This window comes from Hoplias malabaricus, chromosome 8 (genome assembly GCF_029633855.1).
Source record: "Hoplias malabaricus isolate fHopMal1 chromosome 8, fHopMal1.hap1, whole genome shotgun sequence".
NCBI classification, from domain to species: Eukaryota; Metazoa; Chordata; class Actinopteri; order Characiformes; family Erythrinidae; genus Hoplias; species Hoplias malabaricus.
In genome coordinates, this window is record NC_089807.1 from 39,418,770 (window position 1) to 39,434,705 (window position 15,936).

Genomic DNA, 15,936 nt, shown 5'->3' on the forward strand with positions numbered 1-15,936 from the left:
CTGTCTGTGAGGAGTGTGGTGTGTTCTCCCTGTGTCTGCGTGGGTTTCCTCCGGGTGACTGTCTGTGAGGAGTGTGGTGTGTTCTCTCTGTGTCTGCGTGGGTTTCCTCCGGGTGACTGTCTGTGAGGAGTGTGGTGTGTTCTCTCTGTGTCTGCGTGGGTTTCCTCCGGGTGACTGTGAGGAATTTTGTCTGTTAGGTTTTATAAAGAATTGGCTCAGCATTTCTGTGTAGAATAAATGCTGTAACAGACTCTCATATGACTACACACATTCATTTTAAAACAAAGAACAATATAAAACCAAAATAGATCCTACCTGATATGTTCTATGAAAGATTTAACTGTTGTAGAATGTTAAATGTAATGAGTCATATACTGTAAGAATAACAAAGTACTTTATTTCCAGAATATTATATTTCCCCCAAAGAGCACATTGAGTTAATCAGCAGTGGACAGAGCCATGTGGTGCTTGTGTCCAAGTCAGGGACAGTGCAGCAGTGGAGTTGCTCTCAGCAGACCAACAGGTGAGTGTCACTTTAACTTAAAGATACCGTGATGTGTTCTGTTGTGTGAGAATTTTACTTCTGCCTGTGTTTATGACGAGTGTCATCTGTGTGCATTCACAGGTCCTTCAGCAGCTTAACTAACAAACAGATTGCACAGGTTGCTTGTGGAAATGATCACTCACTTGTGCTAACCAAAGGTATATAAAAAATGGCTACATGCTTTTTAATACATATTTTTCAAAATTTTCCCAGTGAAATCTTGATTGCTCTTATGACTGGCAACGGAATCTATAAAGGGTTGTCTCTGATTTTGCACAGTGCTGGGTGTTAAACTGTGTTGTAAATGTGTTACTTCTGTTCTATAATCAGTCAATGTTTCCTTTCAGACGGTCAGCTCTTCACGTGGGGTCAGAACTCCAGTGGTCAGCTGGGTTTGGGGAGAAATGAGCCCAGCTCTTCGTCTCCTCAACCCCTCAGGTCTCTGTGTGGGATCCCACTGGCTCAGATCAGTGCAGGAGGAGACCACAGCTTCGCTCTCTCTGTCTCTGGAGCCGTGTTCGGATGGGGCAGGAACAGCGCTGGACAGCTGGGTCTGGGGGACAGGGAAGGTATTGACTTAAATCTGGTCCTGCAGTGGTGGTGTGTGTTGTGAATCTATTAATCATGAAACATCTCTTTGAGGGTAGTGATTGATTATAGTATATAATGTAAATAATTATGACACACTGTGAAGGACTGGCGCCCCCTCCAGGGTGTATTCCCGCCTTGCGCCCAATGATTCCAGGTAGGCTCTGGACCCACCGCGACCCTGAACTGGATAAGCGCTTACAGATAATGAATGAATGACTGAATGAATGAATTATTATGACACCGTTTAGTAAAGTAGTAATCCCAGCTGTGTTTGTTGTCTGTTGTGTTACGTGTAGACAATGTAGTGTTCGCCCAATCTGTTAATCCCCCTCTTATCCTTTATAGACAGGGATGTTCCTTCATGTGTAAAGAGCCTAAACCTGAAGAAGACAGTGTTCATCTCATGTGGAGAGGACCATACTGCTGTTCTAACCAAGGTTAGGTCCAGAAGTTTGAGAAGCCCCAGGCAGCTCAAATCTCAATTATTGTCCAACTTTAGAACCGTGAATGTAACAAATGTAGGTCTCATCAAAAACATTAACTGAGAGGCCATATTGTTTTCTCTGTATGTTTATAGGAAGGACTTGTGTTCACGTTTGGATCTGGATGTTATGGGCAGCTTGGACATAACTCACTCAGGGATGAACTTCAACCTCGACTCCTGGCTGGACTCTGGGGGTCAGAAGTCTCCCAAATCGCCTGTGGAAGGTGAATAGCTCTTCTGAGCTTCTAACTTAGATTATTCTCAAAAGTAATCTATCAAACAGTAAATTGCTTTCTGTTTTTTGCATGAGTTTGTGCAGTTAACCACAGTTAATTACAGTGTATTTTCATAAATCTGAACCAAAGATGAAATGTTTGCATTTTGAAGCATAGTTTCATTGGCTATGATTTTTTAGAATGTATTTATTTATTTATTTTTTAATATTCAATGACATTACGTTTATTGTTTGAACATTATAAAACTGCAAGAGTGCTTAAGCTTTAGCCTGCTCTGCTACAGGTGGCAGAATGAATGGCCGAACTGGGAAAATCCAACTTAAAAATGGCGCAGTTAATAATTTGTTGCACTAATTACTGTCCAATAACTTTGGCAACCAAAAACGTCTTGTGGAATAATGTTTGATTGTTTTCTTGCATTTAAGATATCACACTCTAGCACTTGTTGGAACATCAAAGACTATCTACTCATTTGGATGTGGAGAGCAAGGACAACTGGGAAATGGACAGAGAACCAATCAGTGTGTGCCGTTATCTGTTCACCTGCCCTCAGGTTAGTTCAGTAATGAACTATTGTGGTGTGGGTGGCACGGTAGCGTAGCAGGTAGGGACCTGGGGGTTGTGGGTTCAAGTCCCGCTCCGGGTGACTGTCTGTGAGGAGTGTGGTGTGTTCTCCCAGTGTCCACGTGGGTTTCTTCTGGGTGACTGTCTGTGAGGAGTGTGGTGTGTTCTCCCTGTGTCTGCGTGGGTTTCCTCCGGGTGACTGTCTGTGAGGAGTTTGGTGTGTTCTCCCTGTGTCTGCCTGGGGTGCCTTCTGGGTGCTCTGGTTTCTTCCCATGGTACAAAAACACACGTTGGTAGGTGGATTGGCGACTCAAAATTGAATGTGTGCGTGTGTTGCCCTGTGAAGGACTTATGCCAACTCCAGGGTGTGAACTGGATAAGGGTTACAGAGAATAAATAAATGACTGAATATTGTGGTGTTATTGGCAGAATGCGACCCAAAACAGACAGTGGACAGAATTATTGCTGGAGGAAACCTTTCTGTTGTCTATTTCCAGGTAAGCAAAAATAAACAGATTTTAAGAAATGTTAAGTTTATGGACATATCAATTTTATTGCTTACTAACCTTTGAAATTATTATTATTAATTTTATTGTTGCCATAAATATTCTGTGTTTCTCAGGATGGTGAGATTGACTCAGCCAGTGCATCTCCAAGTTCCTGCAGAGGAATATCAGTACTAGATGATGACATTATCGAAAGGTGGTTTTCAGACTGTGAAAAAGGAAATGATTGGAACAGAGTGAAAAGGTATGGATGTACGTTGCATATCTAGACTTGTCCAAACAAAATGCTTTTATATGTGTATGTGATAACTATCATGACCTTGAAGGTTACTGAAGCTAACAGGATTTATTTTTTTTCCAACAATCATCTTGATAAGACAGAAAGAAAGCGAGTGAGTAAAGGGAGATTAGCTACAGTATGTATCTAGGGCCAGAGTGGATCATTGACACTAAAGCACTTGGATAACCACTGATAGAGAGAATTATGATTTAGGTTATACACCTCATCAAGATGTCCATAAGTTTTTATGCTATAAAAAAGTTCTTAGATCATTGAGCAAGTTGCAATAGTAATGTTAATGGCTTACTTCAACATATCATTTATTATAAATGTCTGATGTAAATTCACCTTAGTGTTATGTGTGATTTTTGAAAAAGCGTTCATATGTGTGTTTGATGATTTATGTAATTTGTGATGAAAGGCTTATGCAGCGCTGTAACTTATAACCTATTGGATTTGAGTTTATGAAATTATTTCTATCAGGTTTTCATCATCTGTAACATTTGATATGAAGCACACAGAGCTACGTTTGTAATAATGATGGTGTGTAGGATTTAGGGATGGAGGTATGCTGATGATTTTATTAACAGGATACAAAAGGTAACTAGCCAAAGGGAAGCTAAACAAAAGGGCAAAACACAGAAGCTAAGGAAATAAACAAAATACAGAGGCTAAGGAGCTAAACACAAAGGACTAGACTAAACTATAAACACAGATAAACACTAAACAAGGCGCAATGCTAAACACTAAAACACAGCTAAACACTAAACAAGGCTCAATGCTAAACCCTAAACATAGCTAAACACTAAACACAGCTAAACATTAAACAAAGCTAAACACTTAATACAGCTAAACACTAAACAAGGCTCAATGCTAAACACTAAACACAGCTAAACACTAAACAAAGCTAAACACTTAATACAACTAAACACTAAACAAGGCTCAATGCTAAACACTAAACAAAGCTAAACACTAAACAAACTAAACACTTAATACAGCTAAACACTAAACAAACTAAATACTTAATACAGCTAAACACTAAACAAGGCTCAATGCTAAACACTAAACACAGCTAAACACTAAACAAAGCTAAACACATAATACAACTAAACACTAAACAAGGCTCAATGCTAAACACTAAACAAGGCTCAATGCTAAACCCTAAACACAGCTAAACACTAAACACAACTAAACACTAAACAAGGCTCAATGCTAAACACTAAACAAGGCTCAATGCTAAACACTAAACAAAGCTCAATGCTAAACACTAAACGCAGCTAAACACTAAACACAGCTAAACACTAAACAAAGCTAAACACTAAACAAACTAAACACTTAATACAGCTAAACACTAAACAAACTAAATACTTAATACAGCTAAACACTAAACAAGGCTCAATGCTAAACACTAAACACAGCTAAACACTAAACAAACTAAACACTTAATACAGCTAAACACTAAACAAGGCTCAATGCTAAACACTAAACAAGGCTCAATGCTAAACACTAAACACAGCTAAACACTAAACAAGGAATCTAAACATAAAACACAAGAGCTAAAATAGAAAGCTAAACACAAAGCAAGGCTAAACCCAGAGCAAAACAAAACACAGAGCATTTAACATAGAACAAGGCTAAACACTTAATACAACTAAACACTAAACAAGGCTCAATGCTAAACACTAAACAAGGCTCAATGCTAAACACTAAACACAGCTAAACACTAAACAAACGAAACACTTAATACAGCTAAACACTAAACAAGGCTCAATGCTAAACACTAAACAAGGCTCAATGCTAAACACTAAACACAGCTAAACACTAAACAAGGAATCTAAACATAAAACACAAGAGCTAAAATAGAAAGCTAAACACAAAGCAAGGCTAAACCCAGAGCAAGACAAAACACAGAGCATTTAACATAGAACAAGGCTAAACACAGATCAATGCTAAGGACCATCAACATCAAGCAAACATACGTACAATCTACGTAATCTACGTAATTTACATACGTAATCTCATTCCATACATCACTGTGAAATCATGTCACTACTACTTTTGATAAATATATATATAAATGTGGTTAAAATCTTGCCAAGTTACAGCTGCTAAGCATATAACATAACTCTCTGTGTGGATAGGGGAATCAAGAGAATGTTCTCATCAGCGTCGATTATCAATCGCAGCTCATTCATTGACAAAAGGTATGAACTGATTTTGTGGCCTTTGGGTTGGATACGTTTATTCAGAATTCATGTGACTACCTCTTATAGCCTTTTAATATTTGATTTTTATTAACAGTGATAAACACTATAAAACAGCTGAAGGGCATTCTGGGCTGGATTTATCTTTAGCTCGTCTAACGTTTGAGAAGTTGGCCAAGAAACAGAAGATTTTGTCTGAGGTACGGTTCTGGTGTTGAATCACGTTACAGACTACATGTTTTTATTCAGCACTTTGGTTGACACTTTTTGTCATGTGTAAATACAATAGTCCTGTTTTATCTTTTAGTTACATTTCACCCAATCACAGTGTCACTAACCTGTGAAGCTAAAGATCTGTACATGCTTCCTCTGAAACATTTGACAGCCAGAACTTTGTTTTGGAACTTTTTACTGGAGCTCAACTCTTGGAGGAGAATATTAACTGACTTATGTGTGCTTTTAAACATGTTCCCTCAGTTTTGTGACTCTGCGGTACTAATTTAGATGTTATTTAATAGTAGAGATCCATGGGCAGACAGTCGAGGTTTAATTTGAATTGTGACACTGAAATCAGACATGAATTTGAATGGGGAATTTTTCTTTCAGGTGGAAAATGTGGTGAAGCAATATCTTCTCCCCTCCCTGGGTTCTTCTGCTGTGGGAGTGGAAGCTCTGAGAGTTTACCTCATCCTCCCTGAGCTCCTCAGAGTCATGAACAAGATCAAGTGCAACACGCAGCTCACTGTAGCTCTGGCTTCTTCCATTTTAAACCTGAACCAGGAGTCTCTGAATATCTTGAGTAAGTCCCCATTCAGAATCCTTAGCTTTATATGACAAATGCAGTTTGTAATATTTCTGTCAGGATCACGGGGACGGACGCGGACACACTCACTAAAACACAGCAAACTTTATTTTAAACAGATACAGAGACTATAACAAAGATATAGGGAGCTAAGCAGGCTAAACCTGGACACGGGGAGCTAAGCAGGCTAAACCAAATCTCGGAGTGCTAAACCAAAACACAGAATGCTAAACAGGCTAAAACAAAACACAGAATGCTAAACAGGCCTAATGGGACAGAGACTAGAGAGCTAAACAGACTAAAGAGGGATACAGACAAACTGAAAGGAGCAAAACGACAATGAAAACAAGAAACAGCAGAGACAGACTAACCCTAAACACAGAGAACTAAAGCAAACAGGACGGACAGACGTGCTAAACAACAAGAAATGGGAAATGAAATGACCAACAAACAGGAAGCAAGACAAGGGAATTTAAATACATTAAATAGACAAGAGACACCTGAGACAGATAACGAGGGGGACGGATTATAAACGACACTGAGGAGGACACTGATGAGGAGGAGGCCATGGGCAGAGACATGGACAATAACAAACAGAGCCATGTGCTAAGTGAGCACATGGCGGGGAAAACAGACACAACAGGACAAGGGCGTGACAATTTCATCAACTTTTTGTTAATATTTCATTGACATTTAATGTTTCTTAAGACTTAAGCCCTGCACATTATTTCAACAAGAAGCGATGCATAGACATTTAGGCCACTGAAAAGCTTTTGATTAAATGTGGCCAAAAATGGTGCAAAATAACTCACAAAACACAGGGCATTGTATTATAAAATGGAGTCATGTTTTTAAACCCTTACTGGTGTAGCATGTTTCCTAAATCAGGACTTGACTCGACATAAAGAGCATTGGTGTTACCGACTACACTTTACCAAACATTCAGCACAATAATATTTAATTTCTATGCAAATTATGTACAAAGTAGGTACAAGTACATTCAATTAATCACTTTTCCATGTTTTTGGACAGTATTCTTGCAGTTTTAATAACATATTTTTAATGTAGTTTTTGCATTATTTTGTAATCAGCTCAGAAGTTGTATTTCTCATATTTTGTAAAAAATAAATAAATAACTAAACAAATAAATCCCTCAGTGAGTCTATGGACCAGACTACCCTACTCCTACTACAGAACAGTGGTCAAGACCTTTCACTCTGCATCTGCCCACTTCATATCCCAGATGACCACCACGATCTGCAACTACTGGACTGATGTAGAACCTCCACTGAGTGTACTGCGCAAGCTCTATGTGGTAAGCATTAAAAATCCTATTTTTCTCTTCCACAAATACACTGACAAATGCAAAATCACAAACATCTAATGCTTTTTCAGATTACTGTAGTATAAAAAGCAGTTATTATTATTATTTATTTGATATATGATCTTATTTTGCAGTGTAAAAATTATTTAAATAATTATTTTCTGTTGATTTTATACGACATTCAGATGATAATAATCTGATCATTTCTTGTTGATATTAGATTGTTATTGTGTAGCTATTTAATTTTATATTATTATTATCTAATGTTTTATTGTGATATTCACGTAATGTTTATCTAAACTTTTTAATTTATGCAGATTAATGGTCAGAGAGTTGTGCGATTGATGGATGATCATTTCTACATAAAGGAACTCACTGTCTTTTTTGAGTCTGTAAGTACTGAGGCAATACCTCCACAGTTAATGTTCACCTGCATATATTTCCCTTTTTTCCAGTTTATATTATCTACATATTTCAAGCACAGCAGCTGTCCTTAAGATTGTGTTCAAATTTCATGATGAATTGATCAATGGAAATACAACAATATGACAAGTCCTTTTACATAAACTTACATAAAAAATGTCTTAATAATCTTTTATTTTCAGGTTCCATCTCTCCATACAAATGATGAACAATACCCAGCTATGATTAACTTTATGGTAGGCATTCTGGACTTATTTTTAAATCTCAAGTGTCATGTCTCATAACAGACATGTCTATCGTAACATTATCTGTGATGCAGCAATTACTGCAGCTGCGAATTTTGAATTTAATGTGGATTTCCTGGAAAAATAATATAGGGTCAGAATTATACATACAGTACATCTCATATTTGATCAAATGGCCTTAAGCAGTTTTCACTTTTACCAGAAGCAGTTGATGGCCACGAGCACTCTTCCAGTAAATATTTGTGACTAATTTTGGCAGAAATGTTGGAGTGCAATCAAATCTTTAATTTTCTCGCATGGAGCTGTCTTTTAATCACAGTCAACAATTTTTTTTGGTTGACTTCAGATCAGATCTTCTGGAAGGCCAGTCTAAAGCTAGCTTTGATGTAGGTTGGGTGCTTAGATTGCATTATCTATCTCTCTGCTGAAATTACCACAACTCCAAATAACTTATCAGTCTTTCCCCTAATTCCGGCCACCGCCGTATATGGTGCAATTCCGCTCTCTCTTTTCGCCAATCGCATTGGGTAAAACAATAAAACATAAGTTCAAGCCCTAGTAGGGCATTTAAACATCAGTCTTTCAAGAAATCACATATCTAAACAATATTTAAGTATCTCTAACAGTGTTGTAATTCTTTGTGTGCAAAACTGTACGTGGAACACAACACATTTCCATTTCGTGACAGATATTTCCCTCAGTGTAAAAGTTAGCTTAGCGGTTAGCTTCCTTTTCTCTGAGGGGAAAATCTACTGCCACTGTAATCCTTACATGTAGAGTACGGATACCAACACAGGACAAACGTAATCTCATTGTGAACCTCTCAAAACCACTGAATGTGGTAGCAACTGTCTCGTTTGACTGTCACAAGCAGGGGAGGTGGCCGAAGTCATCTAATAATCTTAGCAGTATTGGCACCTACTTAAACAAAAGCGTTTTTATCTAAAAACATATTTTCTTTCAAAGTCAAGCAAGTCTTGGACATTAATCTACACATATTTGACCCCTGAAAAATGTTGATTTGAGTGAGTAAAGTACTTCTATTTATTTACAGTTAGCTAAGATTTCCAATATTGTAATTAAAGTGGCAGGAAGTTGAGGTAACTACGCACTACGCTAGCTAAGACTAATGTTCTGGTAGCCTAAAAAATAATGTTCTGAATTGAGTAAGTCTTATGAGCTTTTAGAACATTCCCATTGTAGTATTTATTTATTTTTTTTTTTTGGTTGGTTCTGGTAAATGTCAAACCTGATGTTTTTAATTTCACATGAAAAGCTATCAGTTGATATTAGAAAAATGTCATCAAATTAAAAGACAGCTTAGTAGTTTCATCAACACTTACTTTATTTAAGGGTGTGTATGTATAATTGTGAGCACTGTTTTAAGGAAACCCACAACAAATTCAAATGTGTGCAACAATACTGTCATGTAAACAAATCCATCATATGTGTGTGTATATAAACATTTGTGCCCATTCTTGTCCATTTTTAGAAACATATCAAATATCTTCTCAGTTACCCTTTCATCCTTGATATGAGGTGTAAATGCACGCTGTTCAGGGTAAGTAAATGCCACAGAGACAATCAAATGTGTTCAATCAAATTTCAGCCCTTGTCATACTAGTAAGTGCTGTGTTGTTGTCTCTAGTGTTTTCATGTTCAGGATATATTAACAACTGTTCCACCTCCCGTTCAAAACTACGCGCTGTGTGTGAGAAGAGACATGGTGCTGGTGGACACGCTCCAATACTTGAAAATGAACGTTCATGATTTCACTTGCCCACTGAAGGTTTGTTTTATTTTGTAACATATAAGACGACAAGTTGTATTTAAATACCTTGCATACATTTCTATGATGATTTCATTTGCATCTGACTTGCACAAGCTATTCATCTATCCATCCATTCATGCTCTTGTTTGTCCAGGTGAAGTTTTCTGAGGAGGATGGCTATGATGCTGGAGGTTTGCGTAAGGAATTCTTCACACTGCTGGGGAAGGATATCACAAAGTGCTCCAGTGTGTTGAAGTTTTCTGAAGACTCACGACTTTCCTGGTTCTCATCTGATGTAAGTCTGCAGTTTTACATTATTTTGTGTGTATGGTTGCTTTCCAAAGGCAAATGAGTAAACAATTATTTTTTTGAAATTGTAGACTTGTGGTTCCAGTGAAGAGTTATACCTCCTTGGCACCATCTGTGGAATGGCCTTATATAATTACTGTTTTATTATCATTGGCTTTCCACTGGCACTCTTCAAGAAGCTTCTGAACATCAGTCCGACACTCAGTGACCTGGAGGAGCTATCTCCAGTGGAGGCCAGGTACTGATCAACTGTCCTTTAAACACGTGAACGCCAACTACCCTGAATTATTCATTTGCCTTTACATGTATGACATTTAGCAAATGCATCCACTGTGACTTGCAATTTTGTAAACATGTTACATGGTAGTGTTGCATTCACACACACGGGTGACTGTCTGTGAGGAGTGTGGTGTGTTCTCCCTGTGTCTCTGTGAGTTTCCTCCGGGTGCTCTGGTTTCCTCCCATGGTCCAAAAACACACGTTGGTAAGGTGGCTTGGCTACTTAAAAGTGTCCGTAGGTGTGAGTGTGTGTTGCTCTGTGAAGGACTGGCGCCCCCTCCAGGGCGTATTCCCGCCTTGTGCCCAATGATTCCAGGTAGGTGGAGAACACACCACACTCCTCACAGACAGTCACCCGGAGGAAACCCACGTGGACACAGGGAGAACACACCACACTCCTCACAGACAGTCACCCGGAGGAAACCCACACAGACACAGGGAGAACACACCACACTCCTCACAGACAGTCATCCAGAGGAAATCCACACAGACACAGGGAGAACACACCACACTCCTCACAGACAGTCACCTGGAGGAAACCCACACAGACACAGGGAGAACACACCACACTCCTCACAGACAGTCACCCGGAGGAAACCCACGCAGACACAGAGAGAACACACCACACTCCTCACAGACAGTCACCCGGGGAATCGGACCCAAAACCTCCAGGCCCCTGGAGCTGTGTGACTGTGACACTACCTGCTGCGCCACCGTGCTGCCCGTTTATACATTATATATTTCTAAAATATTTTTTCCAACATGTTAAACTAAACTTTTATTTTTTTACATTTTTAGGAGCCTGAAAAATATGTTGAAGGAAGACGAGGAAGTTGTGGATATGCTGTATTTGGATTTCACAGTAAGATTATTATTTAGATTTTTTTGTGATGTATATTTATGTTTTAATATGTATCCTGAACTAAATTTAATGTGTTTGTTTCAGCTGTTAGGCAAAGAGCTTATTCCGAATGGACGGGAAATCACTGTCACCAAAGTCAACAGGTTTGGTGTTTTTTCACGTATTATCTCTCACGCAGTAATTTGTGCACATTCAGAAAAATAAGACTCCACGAACTTTGATCTAGAAAAGCATTGCACTATCCACAGTACCACAGATATTTGCAAAAATATGTTTATTGGCATTAAACTCTGTCCGTTTCTTTACAGGCAGAAATATGTGGACTTGTATGTTGACTTTGTTTTCAACAAATCTGTGGAGAACCAATTTAGGGAATTCGCAAGGGGTTTTTCTCGTGGCGCTCCCTTTGGAAAGTGGAAGATGTTTCTGCCAGAGGAACTCAGACTTCTGCTCTATGGCACGTCTGAATATGTGTGGGAGGATCTCCGAAAGGTGAAATGAATTTTGTTGCTTCAGCTTAAAAAATAAGTAACCATGCTGCTTTTAAAATAATAATTTAAATATTATAATAGTTTCATTGTTTCATTCAAGGGCGGCATGGTGGTGCAGCAGGTAGTGTCTCTGTCACAGCTCCAGGGGCCTGGAGGTTGTGGGTTCGATTCCCGCTCCGGGTGACTGTCTGTGAGGAGTGTGGTGTGTTCTCCCTGTGTCTGCGTGGGTTTCCTCCGGGTGACTGTCTGTGAGGAGTGTGGTGTGTTCTCCCTGTGTCTGCGTGGGTTTCCTCCGGGTGACTGTCTGTGAGGAGTGTGGTGTGTTCTCCCTGTGTCCGCGTGGGTTTCCTCCGGGTGATTGTCTGTGAGGGGTGTGGTGTGTTCTCCCTGTGTCTGCGTGGGTTTCCTCCGGGTGACTGTCTGTGAGGAGTGTGGTGTGTTCTCCCTGTGTCTGCGTGGGTTTCCTCCGGGTGACTGTCTGTGAGGAGTGTGGTGTGTTCTCCCTGTGTCAGCGTAGGTTTCCTCCGGGTGACTGTCTGTGAGGAGTGTGGTGTGTTCTCCCTGTGTCTGCGTGGGTTTCCTCCGGGTGACTGTCTGTGAGGAGTGTGGTGTGTTCTCCCTGTGTCAGCGTAGGTTTCCTCCGGATGACTGTCTGTGAGGAGTGTGGTGTGTTCTCTCTGTGTCTGCGTGGGTTTCCTCCGGGTGACTGTCTGTGAGGAGTGTGGTGTGTTCTCCCTGTGTCAGCGTAGGTTTCCTCCGGGTGCTCCAGTTTCCTCCCACAGTCCAAAAAACACATGTTGGTAGGTGGATTGGCGACTCAAAAGTGTCCGTAGGTGTGAATGTGTGTGTTGCCCTGTGAAGGACTGGCGCCCCCTCCAGGGTGTATTCCCGCCTTGTGCCCAATGATTCCAGGTAGGATCTGGACCCACCGAGACCCTGAACTGGATAAGGGTTACAGATAATGAATTAATGTTGAATACCACTGCAGTTTGTCTTTATGAATATTGTTTTTCTGTTTAGATCACTACTTATGAACACTGTGGGCCCTTTGACCAGCTGATCCAGAACTTTTGGATGGTTTTCACTGAGCTGTCTGAAGAGCTTAAAAAGAGGTTTTTACGTAAGTTACTCGAGACACTACAGTTACAAAATAGAGTTGGGTAATATTATAAAATAAGCATCAGATACCATGTAGTCAATGCTCGGTATTATGTGGTGAGAACCAGATACTGTGTGTGATACTGAGCACCAGATACATGTAAATACACCCTTACCTTCTCACTACTCTAGTACATTAATGTAACTGCATTGTGTATATATCTTGCTTGCACTCTCAGACCTGCACTGTTGTAGTTGCACTGTTTACTGCTTGCTATCTATTTGTGTATGTATCGATAATTTAGTTAATGACAGACTGTTTTTCTCCTCAGTTTTCATGTATGCGACAGACCGCCTGCCCTTTGGAGGCCTCTCTCAGCTGCGTCTGAAAATTGTGAGACATAATTTTTCAGATGCAGACGAGCGCTTCCCAGTTGCTCAGACCTGCTTCGGGACACTGGACCTTCCAAACTACAGCAGCATCCAAATACTGAGAGACAGATTGACTCATGCCATCACATGCTGTGAGGTTTTTGGAAAGTCGTGAAAAGTCAGTTGACCTCATACATAAAAGGTCACACCTGTTTGTTTTTTTTTTGTTTTTTTTTTATTATGAGTGTATAGTATTTATTGTGACACAAAAACATAAAAAGCTTGTAAATATCCTATTTATTAATTCATTCATTCATTCATTATCTGTAAGCACTTATCCAGTTCAGGGTCACGGTGGGTACAAGGGCAGGGCAACACACACACATTCACACATATGGACTCTTTTAAGTCATCAATCCACCTACCAACGTGTGTTTTTGGACTGTGGGAGGAAACCGGAGCACCCGGAGGAAACCCACGCAGACACAGGGAGAACACACCACACTCCTCACAGACAGTCACCTGGAGGAAACCCTCGTGGACACAGGGAGAGCACACCACACTCCTCACAAACAGTCACCTGGAGGAAACCCTCGCGGACACAAGGAGAACACACCACACTCCTCACAGACAGTCACCTGGAGGAAACCCTCGCGGACACAGGGAGAACACACCACACTCCTCACAGACAGTCACCCGGATGAAACCCTCGTGGACACAGGGTGAACACACCACACTCCTCACAAACAGTCACCTGGAGGAAACCCTCGCGGACACAAGGAGAACACACCACACTCCTCACAGACAGTCACCTGGAGGAAACCCTCGCGGACACAGGGAGAACACACCACACTCCTCACAGACAGTCACCCGGATGAAACCCTCGTGGACACAGGGAGAACACACCACACTCCTCACAAACAGTCACCTGGAGGAAACCCTCGCGGACACAAGGAGAACACACCACACTCCTCACAAACAGTCACCCGGAGGAAACCCACGCAGACACAGGGAGAACACACCACACTCCTCACAGACAGTCACCCGGATGAAACCCTCGTGGACACAGGGAGAACACACCACACTCCTCACAAACAGTCACCTGGAGGAAACCCTCGCGGACACAGGGAGAACACACCACACTCCTCACAGACAGTCACCCGGATGAAACCCTCGTGGACACAGGGAGAACACACCACACTCCTCACAGACAGTCACCCGGAGCGGGAATCGAACCCACAACCTCCAGGCCCCTGGAGCTGTGTGACTGCGACACTACCCGCTCTGTCCCATTTATATCTGTTAGTATTCACTAAGTTGTAAATAATAATCTGCTCCTAGAGCTACTGCATCTGATTGTATCAATGGGTTGTTCTAGTATGCACTATGAATATCTTGGTTAAATGAGTCATTTTTAACTTTAAAATGTAGCAAAGGATATTTATGGATGTCATTCATTCATTCACTTCTCTTTTGTAACTGCTTTTTTCTGATCAGTTTGTGGTGGTTGTAGTAGGTCCAGGGTCACTGGGGTAAGGCAGGAACACACCCTGGACCGGGCACGAAAGTGATATTTCATTTTAATTCTGTACATCACCACTCACAACATGAAATAAATAAAGGAGAAAGAACAGCTTGTGCTCATATTGGTCCCCTACTTCTTGGCAGCCATGTTTAAAAAGTTGTGTCGTTGTGATAGCTGCACAAAACATGAAAAAGAATCATTGTAGAAAATGACCATTTGCTCATTTAACAATTAATGTGTATTGGTTTGTTCATAGAGTGCCACATTGTTCCTTTCCAGTATTAATTTGCTTTATATCAATAATGACAATAATGAATTGAGAGTGGAAGGAAAACATATAACTCTTATATGTGTTTGCCACTATTGCTATTACTGCAATAAATCCGGATATCCTCTTATTGTGTCCAGTACTGCACTTTATTACTACACTCACCACTGGAGGGAGCCTACTGTAAAACTATGACGCTACTGTAGATACACAAACCCTTTTTTCTGTTACTATTTGGTTAATGTTTATGATCTACCCCCCCATTGTGGAATATAGTGATATCATTTCTTTTTAGCTCCACTGACCAGACAGGAGCACCCTGTAGTTCAGTAATCCATATGTTGCTCTGCATACTCGTTAGCCCCCTTTTACCTTATTCTTCATGAACCCTAAGTTTTTAAACCCTCAGTATCACTGCTGTAAATAGTCCTCCAAGCAATCATTCATTCACATTTTCTTAATTTTCTCACAAGGAGAAAGCTCTTTTCCAACCACGTCCCACACAGGTATCAAACTAAAAGCACTATACAAATAAATATTATAAACCAGATTAATACACATATGAACATGCATTGTCAGTGGAGTACATCTTTTTTTTAATGTGTAATACATATTTACTCAGTCAGTACACGGTACACAGCCACACACTTTGTGGGATCCTCTGCTGGTTCCCAACTGGTCTATTATGGGGTGTGTGTGTGTGTGGGGGGGGGGGGGCAGCGGAAATGGGTGGAGTAAGAAAACCTGTAATGACTTAA

At 40.5% G+C, this 15,936-nt stretch overlaps 1 protein-coding gene across 1 annotated transcript in view; it reads left to right on the forward strand.

Moving 5' to 3' along the window:
* The window catches only part of LOC136705069 (E3 ubiquitin-protein ligase HERC2-like), a 30,944-nt gene extending 17,108 nt beyond the window's left edge, over positions 1-13,836 (forward strand). Inside the window, exons 26-48 of the mRNA XM_066678287.1 lie at positions 406-523; positions 626-702; positions 892-1,113; positions 1,481-1,572; positions 1,713-1,843; positions 2,281-2,408; positions 2,849-2,916; positions 3,042-3,169; positions 5,347-5,409; positions 5,507-5,609; positions 6,016-6,208; positions 7,369-7,526; positions 7,853-7,927; positions 8,141-8,194; positions 9,696-9,764; positions 9,852-9,992; positions 10,129-10,269; positions 10,355-10,521; positions 11,361-11,424; positions 11,509-11,567; positions 11,733-11,916; positions 12,936-13,035; positions 13,346-13,836. Of these exons, the coding sequence (XP_066534384.1) occupies positions 406-523; positions 626-702; positions 892-1,113; positions 1,481-1,572; positions 1,713-1,843; positions 2,281-2,408; positions 2,849-2,916; positions 3,042-3,169; positions 5,347-5,409; positions 5,507-5,609; positions 6,016-6,208; positions 7,369-7,526; positions 7,853-7,927; positions 8,141-8,194; positions 9,696-9,764; positions 9,852-9,992; positions 10,129-10,269; positions 10,355-10,521; positions 11,361-11,424; positions 11,509-11,567; positions 11,733-11,916; positions 12,936-13,035; positions 13,346-13,560 (2,750 nt within the window). The 3' untranslated portion in view covers positions 13,561-13,836. The remainder of the gene's footprint in view (positions 1-405; positions 524-625; positions 703-891; positions 1,114-1,480; positions 1,573-1,712; positions 1,844-2,280; positions 2,409-2,848; positions 2,917-3,041; positions 3,170-5,346; positions 5,410-5,506; positions 5,610-6,015; positions 6,209-7,368; positions 7,527-7,852; positions 7,928-8,140; positions 8,195-9,695; positions 9,765-9,851; positions 9,993-10,128; positions 10,270-10,354; positions 10,522-11,360; positions 11,425-11,508; positions 11,568-11,732; positions 11,917-12,935; positions 13,036-13,345) is intronic.
* The last annotated feature ends 2,100 nt before the right edge of the window (positions 13,837-15,936 follow it).